The sequence below is a fragment of the Bubalus kerabau genome, chromosome 15, assembly GCF_029407905.1.
Source record: "Bubalus kerabau isolate K-KA32 ecotype Philippines breed swamp buffalo chromosome 15, PCC_UOA_SB_1v2, whole genome shotgun sequence".
Taxonomy (NCBI): domain Eukaryota; kingdom Metazoa; phylum Chordata; class Mammalia; order Artiodactyla; family Bovidae; genus Bubalus; species Bubalus kerabau.
The window spans coordinates 77,520,934-77,540,241 of NC_073638.1; the positions used below are offsets into that span (position 1 = coordinate 77,520,934).

General features: G+C 44.9%; 2 protein-coding genes across 5 annotated transcripts in view; both read right to left on the reverse strand.

The window, feature by feature from the left end:
* The window catches only part of CKAP5 (cytoskeleton associated protein 5), a 177,373-nt gene that overhangs the window by 102,782 nt on the left and 55,283 nt on the right, over positions 1–19,308 (reverse strand). The window lies entirely within an intron of this gene.
* The window catches only part of LRP4 (LDL receptor related protein 4), a 53,593-nt gene continuing 42,056 nt past the window's right edge, over positions 7,772–19,308 (reverse strand). The window contains exons 35-39 of one of the 3 annotated variants that reach the window (XM_055547030.1): positions 15,728–15,795; positions 14,825–14,912; positions 13,064–13,205; positions 11,772–11,830; positions 10,147–10,277 (exon numbers count right to left, since the gene is read on the reverse strand). In XM_055547030.1, coding sequence (XP_055403005.1) covers positions 11,789–11,830; positions 13,064–13,205; positions 14,825–14,912; positions 15,728–15,795 — 340 coding nt within the window. In that variant the 3' untranslated portion in view covers positions 10,147–10,277; positions 11,772–11,788. Of the gene's footprint in view, positions 10,278–11,771; positions 11,834–13,063; positions 13,206–14,824; positions 14,913–15,727; positions 15,796–19,308 lie in introns of all 3 variants that reach the window. The other 2 variants (XM_055547029.1, XM_055547028.1) reach the window with 2 other exon arrangements.

Here is a 19,308-nt window from a genome sequence, read left to right on the forward strand (position 1 = left end):
CTTAAAGGGGCCGTGCGCAGCCGTGTTTCCCTTGGAGCCTGACTCTGCCTGGTCCTGTGAGGAGGTCACGGGTCGAGAAGCGAAAGATTGAGACTGTCCTGGAAGAAAGGTGTGTGAAGAGCTAGCTGTGCCTCCTGGGTGCTCAGCAGGTTTGCTTTACTTAATTGCAGGTATTTAAACTCCTGTCAGTCAGTCAGTTCAGTCGCTCAGTCTTGTCCGACTTTGTGCGACAACATGCCAGGCCTCCCTGTCCATCACCAATTCCTGGAGCTTGTTCAAACTCAAATCCATCGAGTCGGTGATGCCATCCAACCATCTCATCCACTGTCGTCCCCTTCTCCTCCTGCCTTCAATCTGTCCCCAGCATCAGGGTCTTTAACAATGAATCAGTTCTTCGCATCAGGTGGACAAAGTATTGGAGATGCAGACAACACCTGGCAATTTTTTTTCCGAGTCATTTTATTCACAAATATTTATGTGCAGCTGAGTGAGTGCGGGAAACCAGAAAGGCAACTAAGATACAGTGGAAGGAGGATGAATGGAGCCAGGACGATGGATCCTGGTCTTGGACCTGCTCTGAGTAAAGCACTTTTCTCAGTAAATCATGTGGAACTTAGTTTCCTTATCAGTGAACCGGGATAATGATGTTTGCCTTATAAATTTAGTGTGTTGAATTAATATAATTAATTGAGTGTCTAGAAACGGGCTTTGAATAGTAATGCATTCTTCAAAGACTTAATACTCTGGTTATTTGTAAAAATGAGAGACTTGGTTAATACGGTTCCTGAAATTCTTGTTTTGTCTCTACATTCAGTATTTCTATGAATAAGACCTGATCCTAACTTCCAAGGAATTTGCAAACTACAGTTGTCAGAGGAATAAAACGTATAGAACTAGTCACTAAAATTCAAGCAACATGAGAACAATATAAAAGAAAAGCTGTAGATGTTTAGGGGAAGGGAGAAAATAGATGGAGAAGGATCTGTGAAGGGAATGTATTTTTAATCTGAGATTTAAACTGTATGTAGGCAAGAGGGTAAGAAATGGAGAAGGGATGAGTGAAAGTAATAAAACAATAGTTTTTGTTTTAATCTATCAAATTGGCAAAGAGGAGAAAGTTTAACAACTTTTGGTTAGCTAAGAGTTAGAGAAATATACATTCAAAGTCACTTGTCAGTAAAAGTATAACTGGTACAAACTTTTAGGAGGCCAATTGAACAGATATTAAAATGTAAAATGTATATAGTCTCTGGCCAAATAATGCTACTGATGGGAATTTGTCATACAGATTTATGAATGTATGTAAAGAAAAATGTACAAAGACATTCACTACACACTGATTTAGAAAACAAACACATCAACAACAAAAACCCCTAAAATTACATGTTCATTTATAGGGAACTTATATAAATAATGGTATATCCATTCAACAGAATACTATGCAACTGTTAAAAAGAATATGGTTAATCTATATGTGCCAGTTAGAAAAATGCACACATTTTATTTAATTGTAAAAAAGGCAAGTTGCAGAAAAGCATACATATGGACTGATTTGGGGGTTTCCCCAGTGGCTCGGTGGTAAAGAATCTGCCTGCAATGCAGAGGCCACAGGAGACACAGGTTCGATCCCTTGGTTGAAAAGATCCCCTGGAGAAGGGCATGGCAATGCAGTCCAGTATTCTTGCCTGGAGAATCCCATGGACAGAGGAGCCTGGCAGGCTATAGTCCCTCGGGTTTCGAAATAGACATGACTGAAGTGACTTGGCACATGGAATAATTTTATTATATATGGTTATAATTGTATGTGTATATGTGTGTCTGCCTGGAAATGATTAGAACAATACTGGAATTTCAAAAAACTTAAGGGGATTGGGACTCATTAGGGAGGGAAATGAATTTTTTACCACTGACATGTTAAAAAAATTTTTTTTAATAGAAGGAGAAGGGAGAATGTCTAGTAGTGGGAAAAGTATGGGCACAGAGACAAGAAAGTACATTTTATATTGGGGGTTGAACCTCTGGGTTGATTTTAGAAGTGGGTTCATATTAGGAAGTTAGTGGGACACAAGAGTAACTGAGAAAGGAACACTTTTTGGAGGGTCTTGAATATTAGGGTAAGGAATTTGTACTTTATTAAAGTAGGCAGTGAAGAGCTACTGACGATTTCTGAGCAAGGGAGTGACAAAATCAGAATTGCACTTTGGAAAACTAACTAGCTTGATTGTCTAATTCTAAAATGGTTAGAGGTGAGAGCCCAGTTAGGAGTCTGATATGAGCAATGGAAATGATGAGAAAAGATCCAAGAAAGAGGGAAAGTTTTGGCAACAGACTAAGTTAGGAATAAAGGTGAGGGTGGGACCCATTTAGAGAGATGAGTCAGAGTGTGGCCAGGATTTGTGCCTAGGGAATGGGAGGCAATGATTGCCCAAATGGAAGTAGAAAGTCAGGAGAAGCCAGTCTCAAAGGTTAGACAAGATGTTTTGTTTCAGACCTGTTTACTTTTACATAGCAATGAGACATGCAAATAGAATCGTGTAAGTAGGCCTAGGGAGTCCAGGACGAGAGTTGTGAGAAGAGATTGGACTCAAGTGATATGGATTTAAGAATCACCTCCATGGAGTGAAAAGATGAAATTGTGGATGAGACCACAGAGTGAGAGAGTGGCAAGAATGAAAAGATGAGCGATGTGGACAGATCCACAGGCAGAGGGAGAGGGGAGGATCCGATCTGAGCAAAATGTCACCCTAATCTTTGGGAAACAGGCTAGCAGTATATAGAAATAGTCTTCTTCAATCATTGATCATTGACATGTTTCCTTTATTTAAATATTATCAGAAATAAATTGAAGATTACATGTAAGGAGAGAGTGATGGTAACCCGGAATTTGGTGAATAAACAATGTTCGGAGTCTAGATCCCGGAGATTTAGACTTTAGAACAAGATGGCAAAATCCCTTTTTGTCTTACTTGGTTTAGGTGCAACCCCACTAGAAGGTGGGCATTAAATGTCTGATTTATTCATTCATTCAGCAAATAGTTTTTGAGCTCCTAGTATGTGCAGGGACTGTTGTAGGCATTTGAGATTATCCGTAAATAAAATATACCTCCCCCCCCCAAAAAAAACCCTCCTCTTATGGTGTTCACATTATAATGAGGAAACATAAACAATCAACACTTAAAAAATCGTGTAGTATGTTATTGACAATATGTGCAATGGGAAAATAGAAAAGAATGAAACAAGGTAGAAGGAATTGGGAAGTGCAGTTGGAAAGACTATAATTTTATGAAGGGTGGTCAGAGTTTCATTGAGATCACATTTGAGCAAACGCTTGAAAAAGGCAAAGCAATTCACCATGAGTATATCTAGAGGAAGAAAGTGCTAGCCAGAGGGAACAGCTATGCAAAGACCCTAAGTTGGGTGCATACCTGGCAGGTTTGAGAAAGAGCAGAGTATTTGGCAACAGGAAGGTAGTAGCAGCTGCGGTCCTGCTGATAATAGAGAGAAGGGAATGGCAGATTCTATAGAGCCTTGTAGAAACCTAATACAGAACTTTGCCCATAGTAGATGCTCAGTGTTTAGCAAGTCCAGGATTATCATCAAATGGCATTTATCTATGTATTTATTAGACTTACGTGCACCTACTTTATTCCTGGGATCTCTCAATAGTTCTACACATGGAAGTTAATAATGAAACCCTTGTGGAATTAGATATCTAAGTGAAGACTGTATCATTGCAACCGGAAGCAGGAAACAAATGCCAAACATGGTGGCTGCTGAGTAACTGTGCCGAGCATTTCTGGAAAGTCTGCAAGGGTTAGGACAGTGCTCATTCCATCACAATCACAAGGCATTTTGGTGGAAACATCCCTGCCATGGGACATGGATCCATCCAGCCTAAAAGGAGCAGCTTCAGTGATTAACTTCAGCTCTCAGTCCAGGTACTCCCTGCATTATTCCCTGGAGACAGCAGTGGCGACATTAACACAGATCTTATGTGGCTGTGGGTTTTAATGCCTTGACTGGCCTCCAAGACGGCAAAGCCTATCCCACCTTGCACTTGGTTGCATTTAATAGGTGCTGGTTGAATGAAGGGATGAAGAGCTTTTTTTTCTCTTATAGTCCATTTCTCCTTAGGCCCCAAAATGCAGGCTGTCCAAGAACTTTGACCACAGAAGCATCAGCTCCACCAAAGAAGAAGTATGCAGAAAGGAGAGATTATGGACTTCTCTAGCAGTCTGTCAGCAGGCTTTTAAGGGCTGAAGGAAAAACCACTGAGAAGGGCAGGATAAGTGAAAGTTCTTGGCTCTTTGTGTCTTGTAAAATGAAATAAGCAGATTGGATAGCCTTGGGGCTAACTTCAGCCTTGGGTTTAAATGCAGACCCTTAATTAGGCTGTCTGGATCTGTTTTAACATCACATCAGGGTGTCTAAAGTTGTGACGTGGAGCCTTGACAGGAAATAAAATTCTGTCCACTATGCAGAGCTCTACTTAGCCTCTGTCGCCTGGTTAATGGGAGAATGATCTGGAGAGGAAAAAAATGGGTGAGTGAGGGAATATTTCAAAACAAAGGCTGCCTGAAATATCCCCCAGCACATATCCTACTAGCTGGATCAGTTGAGTCATCTTCAAATATGAAGAAAAGACATAGACTGTTTCTTAGCCACAAAAAGGGTTCAACCACATTTCTTTTATCATTATGTCCATTAGTAGAAATGACTAAAGGTACCCTTGAATGTCAGTGCATTATGCTTAGAACCTCCTACACCCTCAGCTCTTGTAGATGCTCTTTCCTAGTTCCTAGGCACCACTGACTGTTTTCTTCTGGCCTAGGTTTGATGAAAGCTTCCGTTCATGCCTTGGAGACCTTTTATGGTTTACAGAGATCTGTTCATCTTATTCTACTTTATTGACTCTGCCAAAGCCTTGACTGTGTGGATCACAATAAACTGTGGAAAATTCTGAAAGAGATGGGAATACCAGACCACCTGACCTGCCTCTTGAGAAATCTGTATGCAGGTCAGGAAGCAACAGTTAGAACTGGACATGGAACAACAGACTGGTTCCAAATAGGAAAAGGAGTACATCAAGGCTGTATATTGTCACCCTGCTTATTTAACTTATATGCAGAGCACATCATGAGAAACGCTGGGCTGGAGGAAGCACAGGCTGGAATAAAGATTGCCAGGAGAAATATCAATAACCTCAGATATGCAGATGACACCACCCTTACGGCAGAAAGAAGGACTAAAGAGCTTCTTAATGAAAGTGAAAGTGGAGAGTGAAAAATTGGCTTAAAACTCAACATTCAGAAAACTAAGATCATGGCATCCGGTCCCATCACTTCATGGGAAATAGATGGGGAAACAGTGGAAACAGTGACAGACTTTATTTTGGGGGGCTCCAAAATCACTGCAGATGGTGACTGCAGCCATGAAATTAAAAGACACTTACTCCTTGGAAGGAAAGTTATGACCAACCTAGACAGCATATTCAAAAGCAGAGACATTACTTTGCTAACAAAGGTCCATCTAGTCAAGGCTATGGTTTTTCCAATAGTCATGTATGGATGTGAGAGTTGGACTATAAAGAAAGCTGAGCACTGAAGAATTGATGCTTTTCAACTGTGGTATTGGAGAAGGCTCTTGAGAGTCCCTTGAACTGCAAGAAGATCCAACCAGTCCATCCTAAAGGAGATTAGTCCTGGGTGTTCATTGGAAGGACTGATGCTGAAGGTGAAACTCCAATACTTTGGCCTCCTGATGCAAAGAGCTGACTCATTTGAAAAGACCCTAATGCTGGGAAAGATTGAGGGCGGGAGGAGAAGGGGACGACAGAGGATGAGATGGCTGGATGGCATCACCGACTCAATGGACATGAGTTTGGGTAAACTCCGGGAGTTGGTGATGGACAGGGAGGCCTGGCTTGCCGCGGTTCATGGGGTCACAAGGAGTCGGATATGACTGAGCAACTAAGCTGAACTGATTCATCTTAGGTTGCACAGTTTGCTCAAATAATATAGAAAGAAAGGCAGTGACTGTATTTTGAACATAACTATTGTAGTTTGCAAAAATGTATCCAGTTTGTTAGAATTTGACTCATTATCTTCCTACTTAGCAGTTCTAGATTTTATATCCACAAAACCAGACAAGGAATTCTCAAGTCTTGTTGCATCCCCAAGATTTCCTGGAAGGAACATAAATACAAGTCTCGGGCCAGAAAGGACCTCAGCAATCACCTGGTTCAACCTTTTCATTTTACTGATGAGGAATCTAAGAGTGAGCATACATGAAAACAGGGTGCTAGTCCGTGATGCTGTTACAGAATTCTCACTTGCCACCGGTCAAATTCTTGTCAAGACCTGGGCCATCAGGCCAACCCCATTCTCCTCTGCCACCTTCTGCTGAGGCAGCAGGACAATCACAGGTTAGCAAAATGCATCCACCAAATTTTGTTCTTCCAGAAACACTTCCAGTTTTCCAGGTAAATGGTGTGTTCAATGCATTCATTTTTTTCTCCCTATTTGAAAGGTTCTTCCTGACTTCCTGACTCTAGTGGTCACTGTTCATAGCCTTGGCCTGTAATTCTGAGGCTCTGGAAGGGGGCACTTACTACAGGTATATAGGCTTGTGCATTAGACTGGATTTCATTTCTTCAAATGTCCTCCTTTCCTGTCTGTTGTGATTTTTTTTTTCCCCAAAACAGAATGGTGGATGGTTGTCCTTGAGCTATTCTACTTGTTTTTGTTCTAGCACACCAATCCCTCACCAAAGTTAGAAGAAATATACATGGCAGTTTATACTCAGATCTCATCACTTATATACAAAAAGATTCAGTCCTTCTTGCTTCCTTTTTCTTTTTTGAGGGGGGTGGGGTGGTATTGGTGGACTCTAACCTCTGTGATATTCTTTTTTGGTAATGCTTGGGCAGTGTTCAGCCCCTAGCAGATGAATAAATGAATGAATGAATGAATGGGAACAATATTCTAGAAATGGTTTTTGGCTTAAAAAATCAACTATTGATCCCTGACATCAAATTGTGTATCTGACATTAAGACTTGCATGATTCCCAATCTTCATTGAAAGGTATTATGTCCAGAGGCTGAAATGGGATCCCCAGTGCCTTGTTCTAGCCTTGAGATGTAATGGATGGGCTATGAATAGACAGGTTCTTAAAAACAAAAGGAGTTTTAGTTCATTTGACCCATTCTCAGAGTAACTGTGAAACACAACTAAGATCAAACAGAGCTAGTAGTAGACCTGGGACCAGAATCAACCCTTCTTGTCCCCATCCCCATGCTTTTCTTTTAAGACATCAGTCTTGCCAGTGACCATCCCTGCAAGGCAAAGTCAAGTTCTGTGACACCAAAGTCCTCATAGACCTAGAACAGAAATAGAATGTATGTCATGGCCATACATGCCATGACACTTCCTTTTGGTGCCCAAAGAAGACTCCATTAACCATCATAACACTTTTTTCCACTGGGTCTGGACAGAACCTCGGGCAGCCATGACCAACCAGAGTTGGCACTCACAATGAAACCTACCAGCCACCCTGCTCTAGAGGACATCAGGATTTCAGAAGCCAATGAACTCTGGTCTTAACCTGTCTTCTCAAGATGAGCTGAAGCTCCAGCCAGGAACCTCCCACCCTTTATCGCTCTTCATATCCCCCAAAGGGCTTAGTGGTGATGTCTGAAAGCAGGTCTCCACAGCATGTTTCAGTCAGACAGAGCAGGTGCAGTTACTAGTCATGACTCCAAGCCAGGCAAGGTGATTAAGAAAAGCTAAATTTATATTAAATTATCATAAAGTCCTAAAATACTGAACATAGTGGTTAAATAACTCCAGAAAGTCCAATCTCTCCAGTGAGTAACGTTAAAACCATTACACGTGAGCGTGGGAGAATCACTTCCATTAGTTTAGGACAGAGAGATTTTGCTTTTTACATAGTAAATCAGTGCTCAAATAGATATTTCTTCAAATATGTCCTTTCTACATTCTGAACAGCCCAAGTGCAATAAGATCCTTCCCCCTTTCCATGAGAAGATACCGTTTGGCTACTTTCTCTCAGCATCCCCAAGCCGCGAATCCAAGGACCCAAAGTGCTCCTTCTTCTACTGCCCCGTCAAATGTGAAATGCCCCCCTTTCCTCCCAGGAGGGGGACGTTTCTTTTCCTGCTTTGTGTTCTGGGAAATCCTGCTTGGCCTGGCCTGGCTGTCCTTTGAGGGTCCAGACCTGGGGCTGGCTCCTGAGAGAAGGGCTAAGAGCCTGGCACCTGTCTCAAGTGATCTTAGAACCGACAAGAAAGGGTTAGCTCTGGTCTTCCCTTTTCACTCATGTTTGGCGGCTGATTTCTCAATGCCAGGAGCCCCAGGACATGTTTCAAATTTGGAAACTTAGCTTCGAGGCACCCCCATCCATCCTCAGCTCCTGTTGTGGCTTCTCATCCCTGGGTGAAAGAGGTCTGGGTGTGCCCTGGGCTGAAAGGGCCTCCTCATTGTTTCTCTCTACTTTTCTATTCCTTGCCCCCCACAGACACACACACTTTGCATCTTTATTTAGGCCTCTTCACCACAGGTGCCCGCAAGGCTAGATCAGAATAAGCACATTAGGCACCGAAAAACAAACAAAACCCAGCAGAGCTAGGTAGAAGTTTAGGACAGTAAGAAGTCTCAATTCCCCCAACATTTGTGTGACACGTATGCCTTTTCTGTGAATAAGCATGAAGCCAGTGACGGCATTTCAGCACGGAACGGGAGTCACCTAGCTGGGAGGACTTGGAGTGGGAACTTCACCACCCCCAGCTGCAGGCTCTCTGTCCACTCGCTTAGATCCCTGAGCACCTGAGAGAACGCAGGAGGCTCAGCCTCATGGACACTTCACTTTAGGCCCTGGGGGCCTCGAGTCTCTGACCTGATCGCTCTTCCCAGCCATTTGTTGAACTTTACGGCTCTCCTTTGAGAAGTTGCTCCAGGATCTCTGCGCTCAGAATCCCAGAGAATGAAGAGGGAAGAGAGTGGCAGGACATTAAAAGTTCAGGGGATGTGCTATGTTTGGCCTAAGAAGCACTTCTCAGACATGGCAGAGACCCCGTGCTGAGGGCCCCCACACTTACTCAAGCCACCGGCTCACAGCCTGGAGGCAGCAGGAGGGGATTCGTATTAGCCAGCAGCCCTGTGGTAGGGACCCCCACCCCCAGTCATCTGAAGGTAGAAAAGGCTCCAGGCATTCTGGCAGGAGGAAGAACAGCTTGAGCCAGACCCAGATAGAGCTCTTCAATGCCTGCAGCTGGAAAAACAACAACTCTCAGGGCATGAATCATATCCACCGCCGGCAATGGACAGGACACCCGGCCCAATCACCCTTGAAATCTTTTTCATGTTGCCTACGCCCTCGAGGCTGGAGGTTCCCCAGATGCCCATGCCAGCTGGGCTGACTCCTCCTCCTCTCAGCCTCTATCCTTCATCTCTCTCTCTGTACATGACCCCAGCCCCAGGTTCCAGCCCCCAGTCAGCAAGTTCTCCAGAGAAGCGGTCAGGCCAGCTCTGATGAGGGGGGTGCCGTCTTGGGTCGTCAGATCTGGCGGTGCAGGCACTGAGGGTACCAGGGGAGGGAGGTGGAGCTCTGTAATGACGAGGAATCGTTACAAGGCCTGGTTTCGGGGCGGCGGGGCAGGGTGGGGGGCGATCAGGATGGAGTGCAGGAGGTGCGGTTCATGGTACAGTCCAGGTCTAAATTCTGAGGACGCCCCATCATTTCTGGTGCACAGGTAGGTACGAACTCAGGTGGAAACAGCTCGCGCAGAGGGCTCGGGGAGCAGTTAACAGGGTGGGAGGAGGAGGAGTAGGGCCAGCACAGAGAAAAGGGGCCTGCCGTGTAAGCGAGCACAAGGACCGGGAGTCCACCAAGGAGAAGGAAGAGGCAGGGAGGGGAATGCGGGCGTTTAGACCTGGCTCTCTGAGGAGAGCTTGCGTTCGTGTCTCCAGCCTGTGTCGGGCAGGGAGCCCCGTCTTTCAGGAGTGGCTGCAGTATGGACGCTGCTGCACTCAGACTGCTCTTCCTGCAACAGCTGCTCCGTCTCCATGTCGTCCAGGGAGCCAGAGCTGGCCTGGATGGACACGGTGTCTGTCTTCATGCACACGTGATCCCGAAGAAGACCCCCCCGGGAGCTGCGCAGTTGCTTGAGGTCATCCCACTCGGCATCGTCGCCAGACAGGAGGCAGATGCCCTCGACAATCTTGACCTTCTCCTTGGTGTAGTTATGGTCAGGTCCACCCTGGGGTGGAGAGCGGAGAGACACGGTCAGTTGATCAGCTCTCTCTGAAGTGGGTGGATGGAGTAGCAGTGGGTGCGAAGAGGGCAAAGATCTCACAGACAAACAGGGAAGTTTAGTCAGAGCCAATGTATAAGGCTGAGCCTAAAAGGAAAGGAGCAGCTTGGATGATCATTACCATTTATCATACGGGGAGGCGGGAGAACCGTGGCTTCCGGCCTTGCGTGAGCCACGCACTGGCTGCATCACCTGGGGCGAATCACTGAACATCTCTCAAACTCAGGCTCACCTCTTTAGAGCAACAGTACCCATACCTCATAACCTATGGCTGTGAGCGTCAAAAGAGGTGATCCATGAAATGCAATTAGTAGGTACCTAACACATAAAATCTAACCCATGAACATGCACTAAGTCGTGTTAGCTATTGCCACATCGCTAATGTGGGTTATTAATGGGACAGCATGCTAAGATACTGGTCAGAAGCAATTGAGGGAAGCAGTTAAATGTTCACTTATCCAAGATTTTAAACCACTTTTGTGCTATTTTATTCTTTTTCTTGTTTTTATTATTTTTTATACATTTTTAATTAAATTTATTTTAATTAGAGGCTAATTACTTTACAATATTGTATTTATTCTTTTTCTTGTTTTTAAAGTAGAGTTGATTTACAATGTTGTGTTAGTTTCTGGTGTACAGCAAAGTGATTCAGTTAAAATTCTTTTTCAGATTCTTTTCCACTATAGTTTATTACAAGATATTGAACATAGCTCCATGTTCTACTTTAGTCTTAATTCTCTCCTTTCTAATATTCTTAAGAAAAGTTTCAGAAGGTAAGGCAGAAAGGCTCTAGAAAACCCTCTCATTTGGGTTCTAAGTGTCAATCCACTGGGGACCTGTAACCTACAAACTTTTGTGTGAGGTTATTCTGACTCTGCTCCCATGAGCCTTGGGGCCATTCTCAAGCAACCAGGGATCGTTCCAAGGAAGCCTTAAGTTCTGCTCAGGCTTCTCCCTTTTTGGATTCCTCAAAGGATAGCCTTACTTCTGGTTTCTGGGGGATACCAACCAACATGCCGCCACTGCCAAGAGAAAAATGGGCCATGGCTTGGCTTCTGTCCCTGGGATAGTGTTCCTGCCAAGAGCCCTGCAACTGCTGCTTTATTTTAGTAACAATCCAATTCCACAGATATTTATTGAGCCCCTACAATAAGCAGGATGTTTTAATGGTTACACAACATAAAATATGGTCCTCCCTACCCTCTGGGAGTAACAGCTCCCTCGATCAAGCAGAGAGAGAGACAGCACACAAGGCCACAGGCACGCACACACATGCCCAGTCACCAAGCACACGCTCCACGCCGAATTAGTGTCAGATAAGATGCAGCCCACTCAGCGTCTTCATCACAGAGATACGGGGGGTAAGTCAGGAAGAGGTGGGTGGCATGGCACTAGCAATGGGGGATACCACTCCCTCTACAAACACACAGCAACAGGTACCTGAAATGAAGAGGAAATCAGAAGAGAAAGGGTGAAAGACTATCAGAGGGGTGAAAGAGCTGCTGAGGAGAAAGCATACAACAGGAGAGAGAGTCACATGATTTTAGTGTCTAACCGAGGGCCCTCACTGGGGTTCCTTTCTGGGGCATCAGACACGCCAGGAACCCAAGAAGCTTCAAGAGTCTTTCTCTCAAAAGATATTAACAAAGAAGGAGTCTGTCATCCCAGAATCTGCAAGCTATCCCTACAGGTTTGGTTTTGGCTTATAGTAGAAGGTTTTTTTAATAGGGGAATTCGTGGATCCTGAAATCACATGATTATTATGTAGAGCGTACTAGTTATGCAGAGGAGCCCTGTCGGTGTGAGGGCTAGTTCTGACTGTGCTAGACAGGCCAAGAGAATCTCATATGGTCCCATTCAGGATAATTTCTAATGAAGGGTTGCAGGATTTTAGGAAAAAAACAAGAGTCATATTAGACTAGGAAAATCAAAGTCCTAGGTTATATGCCCTCATTGAAATGGGACTATTTTTCATGCCTAAACATTCAGCAAATAATTTTTCACAACAAAGGAGTTAAAAGAACAAAATCACATAAACTTTCAGAATTGTAGAGAAATTCTTTTAGATTCTGTGATAAAAGGAAGAATAGCAAAACACCAGCCATTCCCAACTACAGCTTGGGTGCCAACAGCTTGGATCAGGGGTTAGAAAGCGGGAGTCCAGGAGTTCTAGGAGTTTGGGGTCATTTTACAGGAGCACAGCCTCACTGCTGGGGAATGACAACTCCAGGAGAGAAGGGACATCTGAGCCTGGGAAAACATGTTCGGGCAGGGAGGTACACACCCACATGCCTTCAGACCTAAACCTCCTGGGATCTGCTTGCTTGCTTTTCTTTTTTTTAAGTTTTTATTTTTTAAATTGAATTTGTTATAGTATTGCTTCGGTTTTTATGGTTTAGGTTTTTGACCCCAAAGCATGTGGGATCTTAGCTTCCTGCCGAGGGATCGAACCCACACCCTCTGTGTCGGAAGGTGAGGTCCCAACCACACCAGGGACATCCCTGGGATCTGCTTTCTAACCTTGCTTTCACCAGGGCCCCTCAAGCTGGTCCCTCACAAGCTGCCGACCTCTCCAGAAACCCAAATCACATTCCAGTCTTCTCTTCACTGTCGCTCCCAAGATGGCAGGACCACCCTGCACCCCTCCCTGCGGCCTCACTGCTCAGGCGACTGGAGCGTGATCCCCCGCCCCCTCCAGAAACACACTCTCAGATACAAGTCTTCACGCTTACCTCTTTCTTATAGCACAGTTGATTGTACATGGCTGGTTTAGGGGTCGCTTCGATCTTCACTTCCTGAGTGGAAGTTCGGTAGGATGGGTTGCTGTAGGTCAGGTTCCCCATTCCAGGATCAGTTAACTTGGACTTTTTGTGTCTTTGGAAGAAAAAGGGATGAGAAATTAGTTCAGATCTGTATGGGGAGGATATCTGGGGAAGCTGTAACCTACATGCGGCAGGCAGCCTCGCAGTGGGCCCCATCTCCTGACTCTCACACCTTCTGAATCCCTGCCCTGTGAGTGTGGGCTGGGCCTGCTGACTTGCTTCTGTGGAACAGAACGTAGAAAAGTGTGGGCTACTAGATTTGGTGACAAGGAAACTCCTGACAAGGAAACTGGCTTCCCTCCTGGCTTGCCCTCCCTCTCTGTCTCTCTCCTGCTTTTGTTCTGAGGGATGCAAGCTGCCATGTTGGAAGTTGTTCTATGGAAAGGCCCACAAGGCAAGGAACTGACAAGGGAGACCTCCAGCCCACAGCCTGTGAGGAACTGAATCCTGGGCTTAGAAGGGAATCCTTGCCCTTGCTCTTCCAGTCAAGTCTCAAGATAAGACTGGAACCCTGGCTGACACCTGGATTGCTGCCTCGTGAGACAGCCTGAGGCAGAGGCACCAGCTAAGCTGCACCCAAATTTCTGACCCACAGAAACTGTGAGGTAATCAGTGGTTGTCACTTTAAGTTGCGAAGTTTGGGGTTAATGTTGTATAGCAATAGAAAATGAATACACCAGTTTTAGTGTCAAGACAGACCTACGTTTCAATCCCACTTCTGTTACTTATTAGCTTTTAGGGATGTTGCTGGACATAATCTAAACTTTCTGAACCTTAGATCCTCATCTGTAAAGTGAGGAACAGTAATACCTGTATTATAAGGTGGTTGTGGCATTGAGGCATATTCATTAAATGCTAGCTGTTACTATTATTAATGTCGTGGTGGTGGTGGTTTAGTTGCTAAGTCGTGTCCGACTCTTGCGACCCCATGGACTGTAGCCTGCCAGGCTCCTCTATCCATGGGATTCTCCAGGCAAGTATACTGGAGTGGATTGCCATTTCCTTCCCTAGGGGAATATTCCCAACCCAGGACTCGAACCCGGGTCTCCTGCACTGCAGGCAGATTCTTTACCAACTGAGCTATAAGGGAAGCCCATTACTGTTGTAGCTGTTGTTATTAGCAGAAGGACATTTTTGCTGTGAGTTGCATTTAAAGCATTTAGGGGAAAATATATATAGAGAGAGTGATAAAAAAATATTCTAACTTGAAATTTAGGATTCCCGGGATGATTCCTCCCGAGCAATGACACACCACCCAACATTGTCATAAAGGGTTGTGTTTGCGTGAAGAGAAAATCACTTCCAGCTTCAGTGGTTTGAGGCAGTGTGGGATGGTGGCAAAAAAGCAAAGCTGCTAGATCAGTGCCAGCTTTGCCTCTTACTGTGTGACCTTGGGTGACATCCCCTGTGTCCTCAGGACCCTAGCCCATAAGGAAAATCCCGAGGGTTGCTGGGGTCATGAAATGAGGAAATGACCTGTGATGTGCTTGGGGAAGAAGGGTACACATTCAGGTGTCTGCCCTTCCCTTCTGCTGCTCTGCCCAGAGACCCAGCTTTGACATGAGGTTGGTCAGCAGCTGAATCAGTGAGCGGTCAGCTTCAAGGGGGTCCCAAACGTGCTAACGGGGCCCCTCAGCGAACATGTGACCCCTGAAGTGGGGCTGAGGTTACCTGTACAGCATCAAAGCTGCGATCGCCACCAGAATCAGCAGAATGCTGAGGAGTCCACCGATGATGTAGCTGGCGTGAAGTCCTTCCCCTGGGAAGAGCAGAGGGACGCTAGGCAGGGACCACGGATGGTCTTCTAGCTGGCTTGGGGGGGGCGGGTGGAAGGCTCCTTTTTGCCTCCCACACCATCTGAGGACAATTACAGGGAAGAGGCGGCAGGGGGTGGGCGGAGGGGGCTGAGAAGAAACCTATCACTCTGTCAGCATCTCTCACCCCAGTTCTACCACTTACTAGCTGTGTGACTTAAGGCAAGATGCTTAACTTCTAAGCCCAAGTTTTCTCATCAGTTAAATGTAAATAATAAATTCCTCATTTATTATTTATATTTAATAATAAATATATAATATCAAATAATAAATGTATTACATCTGGAGATTGAAAGTGAGTGTGTATATACAAATACATACGTATACATGCGTGAACACATTTGTCATTTAGTCACTAAGTCACGTCCAACTCTTTGCAACCCCATGGACTATAGCCCACCAGGCTCCTCTGTCTGGGATTTCCCAGGCAAGCATACTGGAATGGGTTGCCATTTCCTTCTCCAGGGGGTCTTCCTGACCCAGGGGTCAAACTTGCAGCTCCTGCATCATCAGGTGGGTTCTTTACCACTGAGCCACCAGGGAAGCCCAGGCACACACAAATATGGCTTAATAAATAGATGCCTGGCATACAGAAAGCACTCCAGAAGTGGCAGCGATTTATGGTTGTTCTTTCTATGAATTTAGTCTAAGGAAAGGGTTCATCAACCCCAGAGTCCCCTTGAAGGTTCCTCAAGATCTCCATGGAGACTTCAATTTCTTACCTCTTGTTTTTCAAAGCAGATGGAGACTGGAGGCTTACCTGGAGCAGCAGGCACAGCCTCATTGGAATGCGCACAGAGGCCCAGCCGGGCATCCTTTTCAGAGCACCTGTGGGGCAGAGAGAACCGAATCTGAAAGCTACCCGTATTCAACAAAGATCTTGCCTTCCTCCGGGAAAAGGGGAAAGTCCTGGGAGGACTGGGCAAAAGGCCTGGGATCAGGGCTTTCAGATAGGAGACTGTACCAGACAGGAGAGGTTAGAAGCAAGGAGAGGGCAGGACCAGGAAATACAGAGCAATCAGCGTGAGTCTTCAAGATGCTACATGGAACTCTGCTCAGTGTCATGCGGCAGCCTGGATGGGAGGGCACTTGGGGGAGCATGGATGCATGCACACGTGCGGCTGAGCCCCTTTGCTGCGCGCCTGAAACTGTCACAGCATCGTTCGTCAGCTATTTGTTGTGGTTGCTGAACTGTGTGCTACTCCACGGACTGCAGCACACCAGGCTTCCCTGTCCTTCGCCATCTCCCTGAGCTTGCTCAAACTCGTGTGCATTGAATCGGTGATGGCATACCCCAATACAAAAGAAAAAGTTTAAAAAAACACAAACCCTGGGCTTCCCTGGTAGCTCAGTGGTAAAGAATCCGCCTGCCAATGCAGGAGACACGGGTTTGATCCCTTGTCCGGGAGGATTCACATATGGCAGAGCCCATGCTCCTCAACAAAAGCTACCGTATTGAGAAGCCCACGCACCTCAACTGGAGAGTGGCCCCCACTCACCACAACTAGAGAAAAGCCCACGCAGCAACGAAGACCCAGCACGGTCAATAAATAATTAAAAAAATTTTTAAAGATGCTATATCATGTTTAAATGTTTTAAAATATGTACTCTTTTGTTGTTTTTTGGCCACAAGGCTTGTAGGATCCCAGAATCCCCAACCAGGGATTAAACCCAGGCCCTTGGCAGTGAAGGGCCTTCCCAGGTGGCACCAGTGGTAAAGAATCTGCCTGCCAGTGCAGGCAGATGTAAGAGACCCAGGTTCAACCCCTGGGTCGACAAGATCCCCTGGAGACGTAAATGGCAACCCGCTCCATGTTCTTGCCTGGAAAATCCCATGGGCAGAGGAGCCTGGCGGGCTGTAGTCCATAGCGTCGCACAGAGTCGGACACGACTGAATCGACTTAGCACTCACATGGCAGTGAAACAGTCACAACACTGGACTGCCAGGGAATTCCCAAAATATGTACTCTTTAAATAGGAGTCTTTAAAAAGAAGAAGCAGGTCTGGGAGTGAACTGAAAGCCTGCTGAAAGAATACTAAAGACATCCAATGGTAGGCTTTATTAAACTACCAGGATGAGTGGGAAGAAGCTACCAGTCAAGCAAACCTCTCATTGGGTAAAGATTATCACAAAGTCTAGAAAGACCTGAAAAAATATATATATTGTTTTTCTCCCCTTCATTCTTTCACATGGGAATATGCAAGACATCCAGAGAGAGGGCTTAGATAACTAACTTGAAATGCTGACAAGGTAACTCCTTTGGGGCACGTTCTGAGCTGGCAATTAAAGGTATGTCCTAAAAGGTTAGAGCCCCCAGAGAGGGAAACGGCAACCCACACCAGTATTCTTGCCTGGAAAATTCCATGGACGGGGGAGCCCAGTAGGCTACAGACCATGGGGTCACAAAGAATCGGACATGACTGAGGGACTGACAGTGAAAAGGTTAGAGAAAAGCTGCCTGCAAAAGCATCTGAAACCAAGGCGTACTGAGTCTTCAAATAGAACTCTGAGAGGAGAAAAAAAATCTGAGTATATTTTTTCAAAAGTTCTCTGAATAAACCCAAATGATTTTTAGTGCTTAAAAGTTAGTGAGAAAGGTCCATGTTTATATCATATAACATTTCTATATAAACTCTTCTAACAAGAAAAAACAGGCCAACACAATGTTGGAAAGCAATTATCCTCCAATTAAAAGTAAATTTAAAGAAGAGAAAATGGGGCACATAGAATAAATTTGATGTAATTTCAGGGACAAGAGTCTAGAGTTCTCATTAGGGCTTATTACTATGTTTCTGTTTTCACAATTCAAGTATTAATTACCTTTTAAGCTACAATTGATATTAAAAATAATATGACAGTGAAAATGATCTAATAGAAAAATGCCTGGGAAGATAGACATCAAAATAGTAAAAATAGAAAATGAAATCAATATCTCAAAAAGGTATCTGCACCCCACGTTCAATGTAGCGTTATTTATAATAGTCAAGACATGGAAACCACCAAAGTGTCCATCAGTGGATGAATGGATAAAGAAAATGTTTGTATAGGGATACAATGGAACATTATTCAGCCATTAAAAAAAGTGGGGGGGGGACATTCTGCCATTTGCAATAACATGGATGGACCTTAAGGGCATTATGCTAAGTGAAATAAGACAGACAGAGATATCACTTATACGTGGACTCTGAAAAAAAAATTAATAGATATAATTAATATCATACAGATTGGTAATTGCCAGCGATGGGGGGCTTGGGGTAGACAAAATAAGTGAAGATGGTCAAAAGGCACAGACTTCCAGTTATAAGTCCCGGGAGCAGAATGTACATCATCAGATCAGATCAGTCGCTCATTCGTGTCCGACTCTTTGCGACCCCATGAATCGCAGCACGCCAGGCCTCCCTGTCCATCACCAACTCCCGGAGTTCACTGAGACTCACGTCTATCAAGTCAGTGATGCCATCCAGCCATCTCATAGCATACTGGGCACCTACTGACCTGGGGAGTTTCTCTTTCAGTATCATATCATTTTGCCTTTTCATACTGTTCATGGGGTTCTCAAGGCAAGAATACTGAAGTGGTTTGCTATTCCCTTCTCCAGTGGACCACATTCTGTCAGATCTCTCCACCACGACCTGCCCATCTTGGGTTGCCCCATGGGCATGGCTTAGTTTCATTGAGTTTCATAGTGACTACAGTTAACAATACTGTACATTTGAAAGTTGCTAAGAGAGTAGTTTAAAAAAATTTTTTTAATTAAATTCACATATTTTTAATTGATGGACAATTGCTTTACAGTATTGTGCTGGTTTCTGCCAAACACCAACAGGAGTCAGCCATAGGAATGCCTCTGTCCCTCCCTCCTGAGCCTCCCTCCCACGGCCCTCCCACCCCGCCCCGCTAGGTTCTTACACAGCCCTGGTTTGAGTGCCCTGAGTCATACAGCAGATTCTCAGTGGCTATCTGTTTTACACATGGTAGTGTGTATGTTTCCATGTTACTCTCTCCATACGCCCCACCCTCTCCTTTCTCCCCTACCCCACCCCGTGTCCGTTGGTCTGTTCTCTGTGTCTGCATCTCCACTGCTGCCCTGCACATAGGTTCATTAGTACCATCTTTCTACATTCCGTATATATGCATTGATATACGACATTTGTTTTCCTCTTTCTGACTTACTTCACTCTGTATAATAGGCTCTACAGGCTCACCTACCTCATTAGAACTGACTCAAATGCATTCTTTTTTATGGCTGAGTAATATTCCTTTGTATATATGTACCACAGCTTCTTTATCCATTCATTTGTAGATGGACATCTAGCTTGCTTCCATTTCCTAGCTATTGT